The 15,562-nt window shown below is 34.9% G+C and overlaps 1 protein-coding gene across 1 annotated transcript in view; it reads right to left on the bottom strand.

The window, feature by feature from the left end:
• Window positions 1–14,311, bottom strand: part of LOC150092364 (uncharacterized) — a 295,890-nt gene extending 281,579 nt beyond the window's left edge. Inside the window, exon 1 of the mRNA XM_090414851.1 lies at window positions 14,273–14,311. Coding sequence (XP_090270977.1) covers window positions 14,273–14,311 — 39 coding nt within the window. The remainder of the gene's footprint in view (window positions 1–14,272) is intronic.
• Between the last annotated feature and the right edge of the window lie 1,251 nt (window positions 14,312–15,562).

Genomic DNA, 15,562 nt, shown 5'->3' with positions numbered 1-15,562 from the left:
CTGTCTGTTGAAATGTATGTGCCGATGAAAAGGATAAAAACCACTGCAGGCAACACCACACACACACACACACACACACACACACACACACACACACACACACACACACACACACACACACACACACACACACACACACACACACACACACACACACAGGGAATATCGTCCGATGATACAATGGCAAAAACTACGATAATGTAAAAATACATTGAGTATAAACTATTTTAATATTTATTAATGTACTTTGATATTTACAGCGTTTAAAATGTAATAATTTTATCCTAGCAACAAAAATATGTAACACTTTTAGTAAGCCAATGTTGGATCGTCGTGTTTTTTTATCACATGTATATTAATATGTCACTCCCACCCACTTAAGTTGTAAATGTATAATGATTAGCACCGGATAAGAGATGGGTAACACATATATTAATCAATTAATATATTGGTTGTATTTTTATTTGTTTTGCACATGATCTGGATACCCTGTCTAGAGACCAAACGTTTTTAAGCCACTTCAGGGGTCCAGTAAGAAACATTTATGCCTACGCCGAAATTCGAATCTGTAACCTGTTTTCATGGTTACCACTCGGTCAATCAGGCCTACAAATACAGTATTTGGAAACTTTCAAAGTTGCATCTTAAATTTGTTGTCATTTTCATATGAAAATAAAACATCATTTATAAATCATTTATAAAAGTGGACTGTTTTATTTTCTCTTTATTGAAGCGACCAAATTATGTAATTAAGTTGTCCTTGTTCATCGTGAATCTTCCCTAACACTGTATATGTATATATGACGTATTTTAAGGTTACCATCACGTGTAGCGAATGGCACAAAGGAGGAATATTAAATCTTGGGAGATTCAAGACTACTTGAAAGTTTCAAATAACAAAGCAGGATTGACGGGAAGGACAATTTTAAAAATTTCACAGCAAAACTGGATATAACTCAAGATTGGTTCGATGTAAGGTCAGATAGCTAAAGGGATTCCCTTTTTTCATTATAAAATTATTTTTAAAGTAGTAACGCTAGGGTAAAAATAAATAAAACTGCGTAAATAAATAATTCAAAAAAATCCCACGATAGTGGTATTTATGCACTGTTTATAGTTTAGTAGGCGAGGATTAAATTTAAAAAAAATCGGAAAATATTTTGAAATAAAAACAAATTCTGTTTATTCAAAATCATCACCATTAATGGTGATATTGAATCCTGAAATCAAGCGAATGTAACACGTTTGTGTGTGTATGTGTGTGATACCTGGAGATTATCGTTGAAGATGCATCAACACGCTCCTACTATAAATGGTAAAATTTTCCATCTTCTACAAAGAATATTTTATCTGCTGGTTTGGCGAGCTTCTAAGAAAACGATTTCCCTATACTTGTCAAAGCCAGTGGGCAGAGTGTTGCGGATATCGAGTCATCTATTTTACTTTCGCCGTCCCAACAAAGTGTTACAACCGCTTGACCTTTATGGTCGTGTCTCCGTAGCGCCACAGGCAATTTTCTGCACTGCGTAGGGGTTGCTTGCCAGTGTCGGAATAGCTTCATGAGGAACCGTTTAGATGTAGAAAAAAAAGAAAGGCCGCTAGTTCATCCATGTCTACTACGTGGTGCGTAGTGGACGTTCCATTGTGTTCCCCTAAATGCTGCCATCAAGACCCGTGCACGAAAATAGTAGCCGGGGGCAACTAAACCACACAGAGAACCTTAATGATAGAGAGAAGGTCGCTAGGCTTCGGTTTTGATGGCAGAAGAGAGTATCAGAAGGGTACCGCAACACAAATGTCTGTCATAGTAGGACTATATAAATGGCAACGTGTCAATGCGGTGGTTGTTAATTAGCTCTTCTCATAGCAACGGTTGTCAAGGCAAATAGTGAACGCATTCAGTAGACCTTTAAATTGAAAGTTAATGAAATCAAGGCATTCTGGAGGGTCCTTATACTGTCAAGTTTAAAGTGAAGTGCTTATTCACCAGAGACCGGTGCCATTAGCTTGTGAACATTTTTAACATTTCAGATTTAAAAAAAAAAAAAAAATTAAAAGTGGCTGTTGCTAAGAAGAAAGTATGAAAGAAATGATTAAAACAATTATTAAAAGAAAGTATTAAAAATATTAAATATTTTCTGTGCGACCGAGGCGAGTGCCTCACTCTCCTCGTTGTTGTTATAGTAGCCCTGGCCCCCCAAAACACACACACACACACACACACACACACACACACACACACAAGTCGCCTAATGAAGTTGTCCTGTTCACAGTGCTTCATACTATTAACGAAATGAACACTTTTTTTTTAAATATCACGAAAAAAAAAACAGTGCATTTTGTGTGTATTATAGTTCAAACTGTCCCATTGCAGCTATCACCTCTGCTGAAATACATGGGTTCAAGTCCTACCAAAGACAGGAACATTTTTACGAGCTCGATCTGAGAAGCAAAGTAAGCTAATCTCATACAAAGGTAATGGGACTTTTCATCTTAAAGTTGTCAAAGCCGAATACAGAAACTATAAAACTTTCGTGCGAAAATTGACCAGAGGGCTTGCCGGAAACTCGTAGTATGGCAGCGGTGTATTCCTGCAAGCTCTCTGGTCAATTTTCGCACGAAATTTTTATAGTTTCTGTATTCGGCTTTGAAATGATGTTAGATTTAATATCCACTTAATTTATATAATTGTGCATCGCCGAAATGAAGCCTTGGGCTCTTTATTTTAGTAAAGAACTTCTTTCTATTTCTAAATGCGTATATACGAGGATAGTCTGAAAAGTTCTCGGCCTCGACTATAGATCGCAGCACTATCGGAATGATTTTTTTTCTAAGTTGGTACATCTATCATAAGCACCCATGTGAAATTGCAAGTCATTCTATCAAGTAGTTTGTTTTATACAGCTGTCTGAAGCAAAAGTGTTGTATGTATCCCTTGAAATGGATAAAATTGAGTATCGTGCGGTTATAAAATTCTTTGTAAAAGAAGATTTAACGTCAAAAGAAATTCATTCGAAGTTCATAAAAGTTTATGGGCACTCCTCTCCTTCGTTTTCGACAATTAAGAAATGGGCTGCTGAGTTTAAACGTGGCCGTACCAACCTTGAAGATGATCCACGCGAAGGACGTCCAAATAAGTGTAACAACACCAGAAATCATCGATCAAGTGCACGATATGGTATTGGATGACCGGCGAGTCAAAGTGCCTGAAATTGCTGAGACTAGAGGCATTTCAAAAGAACGTGTAGGATACATTTTGCATGAAGATTTGCTAATTTCACTTGTAATTCGTCATGCAACACACACACACACACACACACACACACACACACACACACACACACACACACACACACACACACACACACACACACACACACACACACACACACACACACACACACACACACACGTGTTACATTCTCTTGATTAGGTTTCAGGATGAGACTTGGATTCACCATTACACACCAGAATCCAAACAGCAGTCAAAACAGTGGACTGAAGCCAGTTTTTCAGCACCAAAGAAGACAAAGTCGGTTCCATCACCAGGAAAGGTCATGGCATCGGTGTTTTGGGGATGCTAAAGGCATTTTGGTTATTAATTATCTTGAAAAAAAGGAAAACAATAACCGGGGAATATTATTGATCTTTTAACCAGACTAGACGAAAAAATTCGTATGAAAAGACCCGTTTTGCAGATGGAAAAAAATCATCTTTCAAGAGGACAGTGCATCTGCCAACAAAGGTGTTTTGGCAATGGGAAGATTAAGGGATCTGCACTATGAATTGTTGCAACATCCACCCCCCCCCCTCCAGATTTGGGTCCCTCTGACTTCTATCTCTTCCCAGAACTAAAACTCTTCCTCGCTGGTCAGCCTTTTCTTTGAATCAAGAGGTGATTGCAGCTGTAGAGGGGTATTTTGCAGATCTTACTGAGAACCGCTTCAGCAGTGGTTCTTAACCGGTGTTTCCCAGAACACTTGTGTTCCGCGAACTGGTTATAAGTATTCTGCAGGCGAAAGATGTCACATCACGCAGTTCTGATTGTAATTGGCTACTCTGATCCTAACAACTGAAGACTGCTTTTTGAAATTTTAAAATTTCAAAAAGCAGTTCCATCAATGGTAGACTCTACCCTTGCAAAGATAATAAACCCAAATATATCAATGCACTATTTTTTGCATAGAGAATCCCTAGTTTCAAAAACATTACTGGCAATATTTAAACCGGTAGTAGACCAAGGTTTGAATATGATAAATGACATCAAGTCAAGAGACGTTTAAAAGCACGCCTTTTTTAAAAGCACTTTGCATATTTATTGAAGCCAAGTACGAATCTTTGATTTTGCACACTGAAATAAGATGGTTATCCAGGGATAAAGTGCAATTCCGAATTTTAAACTTAAGAATGAATTATTGGCCTTTTCTCAAAATTAAGGTACAGATGTTTTTGTAAAATGTCTTCAAAATGATATTTCGTATGCTAAAATGGGATATTTAGCCGATATTTTTAATTACTTAAACATTATTACAGTTTTCAACATATTTGTGTGAACTCGGTTTCACGATATTAGCCAATATAAAAATAAAAAGCGTGTAAGATTTAAAGGTAACTATATCACATATTAAACCTGATACTGCCGAAACTTGCAAAAGCCGACGAGCTCAAGTATCGAATTAAAATGAATTCCATTTTTATAAAAGGCAAGTTCATGCGTATTTTTATTGTTAGTTTTATGACCCTAATGCTTTTGGTGTTGCCCAAATTTTTCTTATAATCAAAAGTGTTCCGTGACTTTCAATAGGTTAAGAACCACTGCACTACAGAGACAGGATAATGGCGCTGGAATAAATGTATTAGTCTTAAGGGAGATTATGTTGAAAAATAAAAATAATTTTGAAATAATAAATTCGTTTTTTCATTGTTAGGTCGAAAACTTTTCAGACCACTCTCGTATTTAGAAATCTAATATATATATATATATATTTTTTTTTTGATAATTTAAATTGTCAAAAGAGATCGCACTCACTAGAATATAAAATAATTTCTGAAATTGTTGCGTATCTGTGGAAGTAAAGAGAAAAAAAAGAAGAAAAATCTGTACATTTATGAAAAAAAATGAACAAAAAATATTCTGAAACTAATGCAAATGTTCCTTTAATTTCCTACGCATAATTTCTGCTGCATTATTTCATTAAGAAAATCTTTTTTAAAAAGATAAATTGAGAAACTGAAAAAAAAAATTATCGACTAGATTCTCGTTACAACAATGGATTTTGAAAGAATCTAAAATAAATGTGTTTTTTTTTTCTCTTTTATTTGCAATATTTCTAAGCTGCAGTTTCGTCAGTGCTTTATAACTATGAAACTAGAGGATTGGAAGCAAAAATAAATACCGGTAAATAAATATTTAGAAATGGATTTAGTAAATAGAAGTAGCCAAAAATACGGGCCTGGCATCTCCAAATGTCCCACCAGTTGTGTGCGCGCGTGTATTGTACTGCTGTAATCAGCGAGGAATTTTCACTGCTGTTCAGCCTTTTCGTTTATTGAATTTGAGTGCATTTCGTTCCTTATTGTAAATATGAAGCTTTGAATTCCTTTAATAAATATATTCTCACAATTGGTGTGCTGGGTGAACACAGCTTAAACTGTAAGATATCGATCTAAAGAGCTTATTCTCGATAATTATTGACAAATGAAGGTTTAGACTTAAGACGCTGATTTAAAAAAAAAAAAAAAAATATATATATATATATAGCAAAAAAAAAAAAAAAATCCAAAATGAAAAATACGTAAACAAAAACAGATCATCTTTCGATGCATCGTTAGCATCGACAATGGTGACTGGAAAGACCCGTTCGAATCCTATTTTAGACACGAAGAGTCTTTATATAGACTTTTCAACTGAAAGTGAGTCAACCGGTTCCCCCTACTCAGATGGCAGATTTGTGTGTGTGTGTGTGTGTGTGTGTGTGTGTGTGTGTGTGTGTGTGTGTGTGTGTGTGTGTGTGTGTGTGTGTGTGTGTGTGTGTGTGTGTGTGTGTGTGTGTGTGTGTGTGTGTGCGTGCGTGCGTGCGTGCGTGCGTGCGCACTAAAAATGTTAAAAATGAGCCAAAAATAAAAACATTATATATTCTTAAAAAAATGCCAGGCTGCTATCATTGGCGATTTTGTCACCAGATGTTAACATTATTTGTTTAATAAAATAAAAGCAAAAGTAAATAAATAAAAACCTCTTTTTATTTCTTTAAAATGTTTTACATAGTTTATGCAAGCGTGTTGTTTAAGTTTCTTGTTTCGAGTAAAAGTTAAAAACAAAGCGATTGAAACGTGTAAAAACCGCAAGGCTTAAAATGACACTTAGAGAATTATTAAATGAGTTAAATGGTTGGTTCTATTGCTTTAAGTATGCGATTTTAATCCACTGCCGCTAACGAAAACAGCGATCGGATACACAAATAGTTCTTTTACATGGATTATCATTATTATCATTATTATTATCATTATGAAGACTACCAAACGATACTTTTCTTCCTCTGTTTACGTAAAGTCGTCTGCTTACAAGCGCCAAGTTTTCCCAAACAAATCAGTTACCAAACGATACTTTTCTTCTTCTGTAAAGTCGCCTGCTCACAAGCGCCAACTTTTTAAACCAGATGCCGCATTCTACCACACGCGCTTCCGCTTATGAAATCCGTCTGCGTTCCACAGAGCGACTTTTAAAGATTTTTCGGACAACACGCTGACTAGAAATTTATCAACAGCGCGCGCGAGAGAGAGAGAGAGAGCTCATTGAGAATTCATGTCTTCGCCGCTGTACGTCGATGCCTTACCGAGAAGGACCACTCGTTTTAACTTGCCAGTGACAACCAAGAATCGTTGGCAGGAACTGTCGGACCACACTAAAATCTTGTTAGCACTGAAAAGCGGAACCGGCATTGCAATGCTTCGCAGTTCATGATCCGATCCTACAGAGCTAGCAGACGGCGCTGCGCTATTTCCGATGTCATGTGTGCGTGTGTGTGAATTGTGCGTAGTTTTTCCTGGAGTTTTTCACGGTCCATTTCTCCCGCTCAGAGAAGTTTCACAGGAGTAGTCAATCAGGAAGACTATATCGGATGCAGAAGGAGCGATCTTTCACGTGAGAATAAACTACAATGGCTAACTAAGGTCGCATTAGGCTCTTCTAACAATAAAGGCAGCTACAAAGAAATACTGTTTAGTGCGCCTGCGCGTGTTTGTCAGAGATGATAAACATATTAACAATTCGATATGTGTTTAGACGCAACGCCTTAGTGTATTTTAATACGAGCATTGTGAATTAACGAATATCTTCCGTAAGATCGCTTCATTCTTTCGTTTTAAAACATTAATAGGAAATAAATAAAATTAAAGAGAGAGTTGGGGAATCCTTATTTAAAAAAAAATCAGCAATGTGTATATTAAAATGAAATTAGTCGAATCACTACCGGAGCATTTAAACGTATTTTTTAAATAATATTACTTAATTATTTTTAATCCTTTTCCAATCGCCATTTTTGAGGGCAAATAACTGTAGTACGCAGTGTTTGTTTTAGTGAAAAAATTTACGTTGTCTTTACAGTTAGTGAGATAATGTTACCCGAGACTTTTTCAATGACTGAAAGAGCGCCACCTGCAGAAGTTTTCGCGTCTTTCCTTCTAATAATTCTAAAAATTCTTCATCACTAAATTATACGTAAATTTAAAATTAAAATTATATATATATATATATATATATATATATATATATATATATATATTATATATATTAATATATACAAGTATTTATTAATGAGGAGAAAGCCTTTGTCACCCAATCGTAGTTAACAGAGCCTTGCTAACCAGTTTGTACTTTAGTTAGATCAACTTCAGAAGGATGTATATTGAGATCAATAACTACTTGAAATCAAGCAGAAACTAAATATTCAATTGTTTTACCACATGTAAATATTTAAAATGTTTTAACACAATTACTTTTTTTTTTTTCATTTTCTGCAGGAGGTTTATTTTATGTGGATCTATGCAAGTTACATAAATGGCTTTTTCAATAACTGAAAGAGCGCCACCTGCAGAAGTTATCTTAACTTTCGCGCCATTCCTTTTAATAATTCTAAAAATCCTTCATGACTAAATTATACGTAAATATAATTTAGAATTTAATTCTAAATTATATTTAATTTAAATTATACTTAAATTATATTTAAGATTCTTCTGGATCTATGCAAGTTATATAAATGACTTTTTCAATAACTGAAAGAGCGCCACCTTCAGAAGCCATCTTAGCTTTCGCGCCAATCCTTTTAATAATTCTAAAAATCCTTCATGACTAAATTATACGTAAATATAATTTAGAATTTAATTCTAAATTATATTTAATTTACGTTATACTTAAATTATATTTAAGATTCTTCTGGATCTATGCAAGTTACATAAATGGCTTTTTCAACAACTGAAAGAGTGCCACCTGCAGAAGTTGTCTTAACTTTCGCGCCATTCCTTTTAATAATTCTAAAAATTCTTCCTGACTAAATTATACGTAAATATAATTTAGAATTTAATTCTAAATTATATTTAATTTACGTTATACTTAAATTATATTTAAGATTCTTCTGGATCTATGCAAGTTACATAAATGGCTTTTTCAACAACTGAAAGAGCGCCACCTGCAGAAGTTATCTTATCTTTCGCGCCATTCCTTTTAATAATTCTAAAAATTCTTCCTGACTAAATTATACGTAAATATAATTTAGAATTTAATTCTAAATTATATTTAATTTACGTTATACTTAAATTATATTTAAGATTCTTCTGGATCTATGCAAGTTACATAAATGGCTTTTTCAACAACTGAAAGAGCGCCACCTGCAGAAGTTATCTTATCTTTCGCGCCATTCCTTTTAATAATTCTAAAAATCCTTCATGACTAAATTATACGTAAATATAATTTAGAATTAATTTAAATATAATTTAGAATTCATCAGAACATCGGCTGTTCTTCAGTGAGGATTTTCAATAGGTTTTTCAATTACGAATTCTTTCAATTTTCTTAATCCTCACCTGTTTTCAACAACTCGATCCCGATTAGAACTCACGCGAATTTCTATTACTGCGCGAGCTATTGGGGGGGGGGGGGTTGTTATGAGTAAACTAAGCAGACAGAGTCAAAATCCCTTTATCTTCTTCTTCTTCTTTGCCCGACAGTGGCAAAACATGGTGGGTGGTCAGTGACGAAATCCATGTAATCTCCACAACTTTCTTTCTTCTTAAGCAGTTCTAGCTGCAGCACCTTTTCAGAGTATCGCATTCTGTTAAAACAATTGTCGTAGCAGTGTTTTTCCATCTCTACCTGGGTGGTTCTCGCGTCTTCCGCACGTGCACATTGTCGGCACTGATCAGCGTTATGTGGACTAATAGGATCATGCGTGTGTCCCCGCAGTGAAAAGATTGGCACGAAAAGAAACACCTGCTGGGCCTCCGTACGGGTCATTTAGGCATGAAAATCAAACAATAAGATACGACACATTTTGAAAGACTGGATGCTTATGTTCAATTAATCTTTTGTTTACATGCATAGTTTCTGTCTTACTCATCGATTCCACCAAGTTTCTGCTGATTATTATTTAGATATTTTGATGCTACTTTTGGGGTTCTATGGGGACGGGGAAGGTCTCGTCTGAAAAACATAAACCTCCATTTCTCTTTGTTTGTTTAGCAACTGTAAAAGTTACATTCTTTATGCTTTCTTCTTTCTGAATTTGGTTTCTTCTACCATCATATACGAGCAATAGATTTTTTTACTTAAAACTAAAAGTAATTATCACTATATATATTAATTGGTTAGTAGGATATTTGAAATAAATAAATAATCTTAATTATTCTGGTTAGCCCTTGAACTTATTCGTTCACCTCTATATTCAACTATTTCAGAAACAAATTTTGAGAGAGAGAGATCCGTATTGATTTCGCTTTTGGAAAGACTCTACCGAGCCCACCTTACGACATCTTAGCACAACTAAATATTTTTGGATTATATTACATGTTAAGCGATTCCACAAATACTAATTTATCCGTTGCTATACAGGGATAATGCATCGGAATGATCATAGTGATCCTGTCAGGGTCGTCGCCAGATAGAATGCTCCCTGAGGCAAACAAATATCACCCCTGATGGATTATAAGACAAAAATATAAGAAAATCTCCAATTGCTATTTTGTTTTTATTACAAGAGAAACATTAATGCAAAACGATTACATAATAATATTAATTAAATGTTTGCTCTACGGGGATATCGCACAATAAAAATGTTTATAAGCTCTTCTAAATTTAAATTATAAGCTATGTCCGCCTCTATCGATAGTTGCTAGACCAACCAGTTTTTCTTTGCTGTTCGCAAATAATTTTTAATCAGTTTAAACTTCTTTCCACATTTGCTACGCTAACAGTTCCTGTTAATGTAGCCATGGCGACTACCGCAATATGACTGAACGTAAATTAAAAACCAGGCGGCGCTGTTAATTCTCGCTTTCTTAGATCTTATCAAATAACTTAAATTGAGGTTATGTATACGTGAAGCCCTTGTATTAAAAGTCTAAATATTTTCGAGTGCTGTCATATTTGTATTTATATAATATGAATGTTAATAAATACAGAATACTTGCTCATATAATCATATTAGCCGAAATGAAAATGTTCATTGATTGTTTAAAACTGGTTCTATTTAAACAATTTCAAAAAGCGTCATAATAAAACATATGTCATAAGTAAGCAATATTTGAATTTTTAAATCAACTTTTTTTTTATGTGAATCCCACAGTTGAAAAGCCCTTAGCGGATAGTATATCAGTATGACTAAAGTTAATCCGGTAACTGCTGTGAAAACTAAGCAAACATGAAACTTTTAAGCCATTTTAGGTCTCTATAAACAAAGTGCTAAACTGTCATCATCTACTACCTACTGACATTCACAAACGTCCATTGTTTGGAGAACGAACACACTGTCCACTCAACCAATCAGGTCGGCAGTTTGAGCATATCAAAGCTTGGATTGATTTTATAGAAAAACTTTGGTTTTTGATTCTCGTCGCGACGGGAGGAATCTTTATCTGGACGATTTCAATCGAAGGTGAGTTAGCCGATCTCATACGGAGGTAGCAGGGTTTTTTCTTCCGGAAACTCGGGTTTTTCATCCCGCATACAAACAAATCGGCCCTTCAGAACACACGCAATTTACAGACAAAAAATACTAGTTGTGATAGTGGTGGAGGTGGGCGGTAGATGGCGTTGATGGAGATGATTCGTAGTAGAGGTTCGGTGTAGTGGTTGAGACAGTTGTAGGTGTCCTCCCGCGATGAGTCTTCGGACTCCTTGGAGGTGTCACGAATAATAATAATAATGATAATAATTGTTTGTGTCATTTGTTGTATACCATGAATACGAGTGTTACTGTAGGGCGTCCTTCTTAAATCTGTATGAAATGTTATCAAAAAAAAAAAAAAAAGATTCATGCCCATAGCATATTGCTGTTGCTAATTCATTCGATCCCCAAGCATGGCTGATTTAATATAAGAATGTAAAGAATGTATTTAAATGTATATAAGAATATAAGAATGTATTTTAAAAAGAATGTAAAATTACGTTCTTTTTTCAACCTATAGCAAGTTTGAAAAAAGAATTTGTTGTTTCGATTCTTTGTAGGCATTCAACAAAACAGACATTTTTAACAGAACGAAAACAAGCACACGTGACATCATCCAGTATTGTTCAACGCGAATAACGTTATATATCTGCATTCTGTTATTTGAGTTTTATGAATAGCCAGACGGTTATGATTTGAATTTATTAATTCTCTTGTTTAAACTTTAAGTTATACTATTTACCCCCCGAAGATGTAAATCCTACGATTTACGAAACTTGTCGGGAACTATTATTTCAGTGTTTTATATAACTGAATGATAAAAAAAAATGTGGTGTAATCACCGAAATATGTCTTTTGAGACATTTTTAAATTTTGTTTTCAACAATAAAATTATCTTAGAAGTTTGATTTACAAGAAGCTAGACGGATGGCACTTCACTGACTCAACTCAAGTAACGACCGAATCCTCGGTGTTATAATTTTCCCCCAAGTAGCATTAATACATTGACGGTTGTCAATGTTACTAACTGGAGGCTATTTGAGCCTAATTGAACCGTCCTGGTTGGCCAAGAGTGGAGACGCTACTGCCTCAACTCTCCAGTCAATACGTTGTGTTGGAATCCCTTTGTGAGCATGGATGTCTGTGAATGGCTTTAGGTGAAGATCATTTTCATCGCCAGTTGAAATATCTATGTTAATTGGAATCCAAGTGGCTTGAAAAAGTTAAATGTTTTGTTTCTTAAGAGCAGAGTTCCTGGGTTATCTGTTGGCCTTCCTATACGTTTACAGCTTTCCTGGATGGGATTCACGTTAAAAAAAAATAAGAAGAAATAATAAAATGGTGTGCATGAGGTAATTCGTTATGGCAAGGCAAGTAAGATCTCCTTGCTATCAGTTGTTCATAATTATGCCAAAATAATTTACCGTGTCACAGCGAGTTTATTATACTATATTGGTTAATTCTGCGTATTTTGTGATTGACCTGGACAGCTCGTGCATAGGCACTGCGGAACTGCAACACCCCCAATTTTTCACGATATATAAATATATTTATTAATTTATTTATATTTGCTTGTAATATTTAATTTTATCATCAACAATCCTATACAATTCTCTTATTTTGTATAAAAATAATAAAATCCATCTTGTAGCACTCAGGAGGGCGCTAGCAGCACTGTGTTTACCACAGTGTCATATTGCTACGCGCGCAAGCATATGCACGTCCTAGTGAGATGCGAGCTATTAGTTCGGCACTCTTTAAATATTTGGACATTACAATTAAATCCTTTAATTGTAATGTCCAAAAATTGTAAATCCATTAATTTAATTACAATTTAAAGGAATGGATTTTATTTTTAAGTAATTTTGAATTATACTAAACTGTATACTTTTATCGATAATAAACAATGTTTTTTCATGTTTCATTTTTTTTTTAATTTTTACGATAATTTGGATATTTTATCCAAACACGTATACACTGTACTTCTGTACTTACAGTGCGTATGTATATTTCGAAAGTTGCAGCACCCCCCGCGATTGTAATCCACGAGCCGCCACTGATAACGACTCTTCTCATCCTAGATTGGATTCTAATCCAAACCTTTCTTTCTCTTCTTCTTTTCCTTGCTTTTGTTTATGAATTTTCTGTTCATAACGATATTACTATTATAAAGTTCGGTTTTTTTTTAAAGTTCAAAGTTTAATACTTAGCATGGGTAAAAATATGGATATTTTATTTGAATTCCTAAAAAAAACATAAGACTGGAAATGATCTTGTTCGCTAAGTGTTGTTTTGATTATATTGTATCGCACCGTGTTGGATACAGACAATAAAAAAGTAAGATTCAGTAAGCAAGAATTGCATAGCTACCATATGGCATGGGAGGAGCAAGCTTATTTCGTCTTGGTAAGATCACATTTCTTTGAAGAGCGACACCAACTGCGTGTGCATTGTATATTGGAAACTTGATCCCCGAGAATACAAGACGTATCAGTAACCTTTTGACTACACTCAGGAAATAACAACACCCCTTTTAATACGAGTGTACTTAGATATCAAGAAGTAGCATTGTTACAATTCATAGGGTAGAAGGGGGGGTCGATTTATTTGAGTATTGTTACTACCTGGTGGCTTATAAATCGACTAACGGGTAGAAAGAGAATTTATTAGCTTTTCTTACTGTGACAAAGATGTTTCAAACTTCCCCAAGAAAGCCTCCGGGGAAAAGAACACGGGGGGGGGAAGGATGGAGAAAATGAACACCAGTATAGAAAGATGTTTTTGTGAAGCGGCCATGCTGTTGTTTTCACGCCTGCCATAGAAGCAATCCGAAAGACTATATAAAGTAGGAAAACTATTTACAGATGGCAGACGACAACCACAAATCTTCTTCCTCCTGCCGACCACAACGCGTGTATTGCTAAAAAGAGTGCTGCTTTAACACGCCCCTCTTACGGCTACTGCAAGGATCCGTACACATTCTCTCCTACGGCGGGCCAATAAACCGGACTGGTCAGGTGATGCGGTAATGGCCTAGTCCATTAGTTGCTCTCTTCCGTAAGGGCAAGGGTGGTGGTGCCATAAATTAGGATAACCATTCAAAGAACACTTACTTTTGCCAATAAACCATTTGTTGCAGCTAGACGGGCCATTCGGGACAATGGGTTACATGACCCTGCTATCAGGCCATTATTTCGGGGCAGGCAGGGGATCACTTGATGTAGCATTCATTCCCTTCTGCTTCTTTTGCCGATTTTAACTCTTGTGACGCATGTCCATTCAGTTATATTGCCAAGGTTTTAACAAGGTGTAGATGAAATAAAAGTTAATTGATTGTTAGGGTTAGTAGCGTTTTGAAATTCTACTGCTGGAAATTAATGAAGAAACACAGTGGTCACTTTTGTAAGACATCTGTACAAAGAGATCTGTTGAAGCATAAAAATTATGTTATTGAAATTAATTTTGATACAGAGTTCCGAAAAGATTGCATAACTGAAATTTATAATATTTACCTTTTCTTAAGCCATAGAAGTTCGCATATTTTATATGAAATATAATTATTTAATTACTACATAAACTGTTTGCATCTTCTTCAGGTGGCGCTGCAGTTATTATGATCTGAAATATACTCAGAATTGTTGTTAAAATAGCACTCAACCAATTAATGAAGAAATACAGTGATCACTTTTGTAAGCCATCTGTACAAAGAGTCGTTGAAATTGTTGAACATCTGTTGAAGCATAAAAATTACGTTATTGAAATTAATTTTGATACAGTTCTGAAAAGATTGCATAACTGAAATTTATAATATTTACCTTTTCTTAAGCCATAGAAGTTCGCATATTTTATATGAAATATAATTATTTAATTACTACATAAACTGTTTGCATCTTCTTCAGGTGGCGCTGCAGTTATTACGATATGAAATATACTTAGAATTATTGTTAAAATAGCACTCAACTTGATAACCTTATCGTTGACGTTATTATTAACTATGTCAACGGTCTCCTTCAGTATTTTAGTAAGAAAAAGGAACTGAGAATTCTCATTTCGATAAAATATTTCTTAGATCAGTCAGGTAATTATCGCAAGCGAGATACAGTTTTGTTAACTGAAGAACAAAAGTAGGAATTGACATGGAAAGAACTGCCTTCGGTATTCTTTTTTCAGATATTGCCAAGCCGCTGAAAAACTTCCTAGAAATGAAAAATGCTGCGTCATTTTTAAAACTGAAATTTCCAAATCCGTTGTTTGAGAGCATAATTACTATTCAGTATTAAATACTACTGGATAGTAATTATGCTGTCTTTTATTAGCGTATCGACTCTATATTGAAAACATGGTGGGCTTATAAATACGCGATATATTTTCTCGCTCATTAAGATAGCAGAATCCTCGCCTCT

The sequence above is a fragment of the Typopeltis vanoorti genome, chromosome 26 (assembly GCF_054136105.1).
Source record: "Typopeltis vanoorti isolate ZY-2024b chromosome 26, IOZ_Tvanoo_1.0, whole genome shotgun sequence".
Taxonomy (NCBI): domain Eukaryota; kingdom Metazoa; phylum Arthropoda; class Arachnida; order Uropygi; family Thelyphonidae; genus Typopeltis; species Typopeltis vanoorti.
This window is presented reverse-complemented; position numbering and strand designations above follow the sequence as displayed.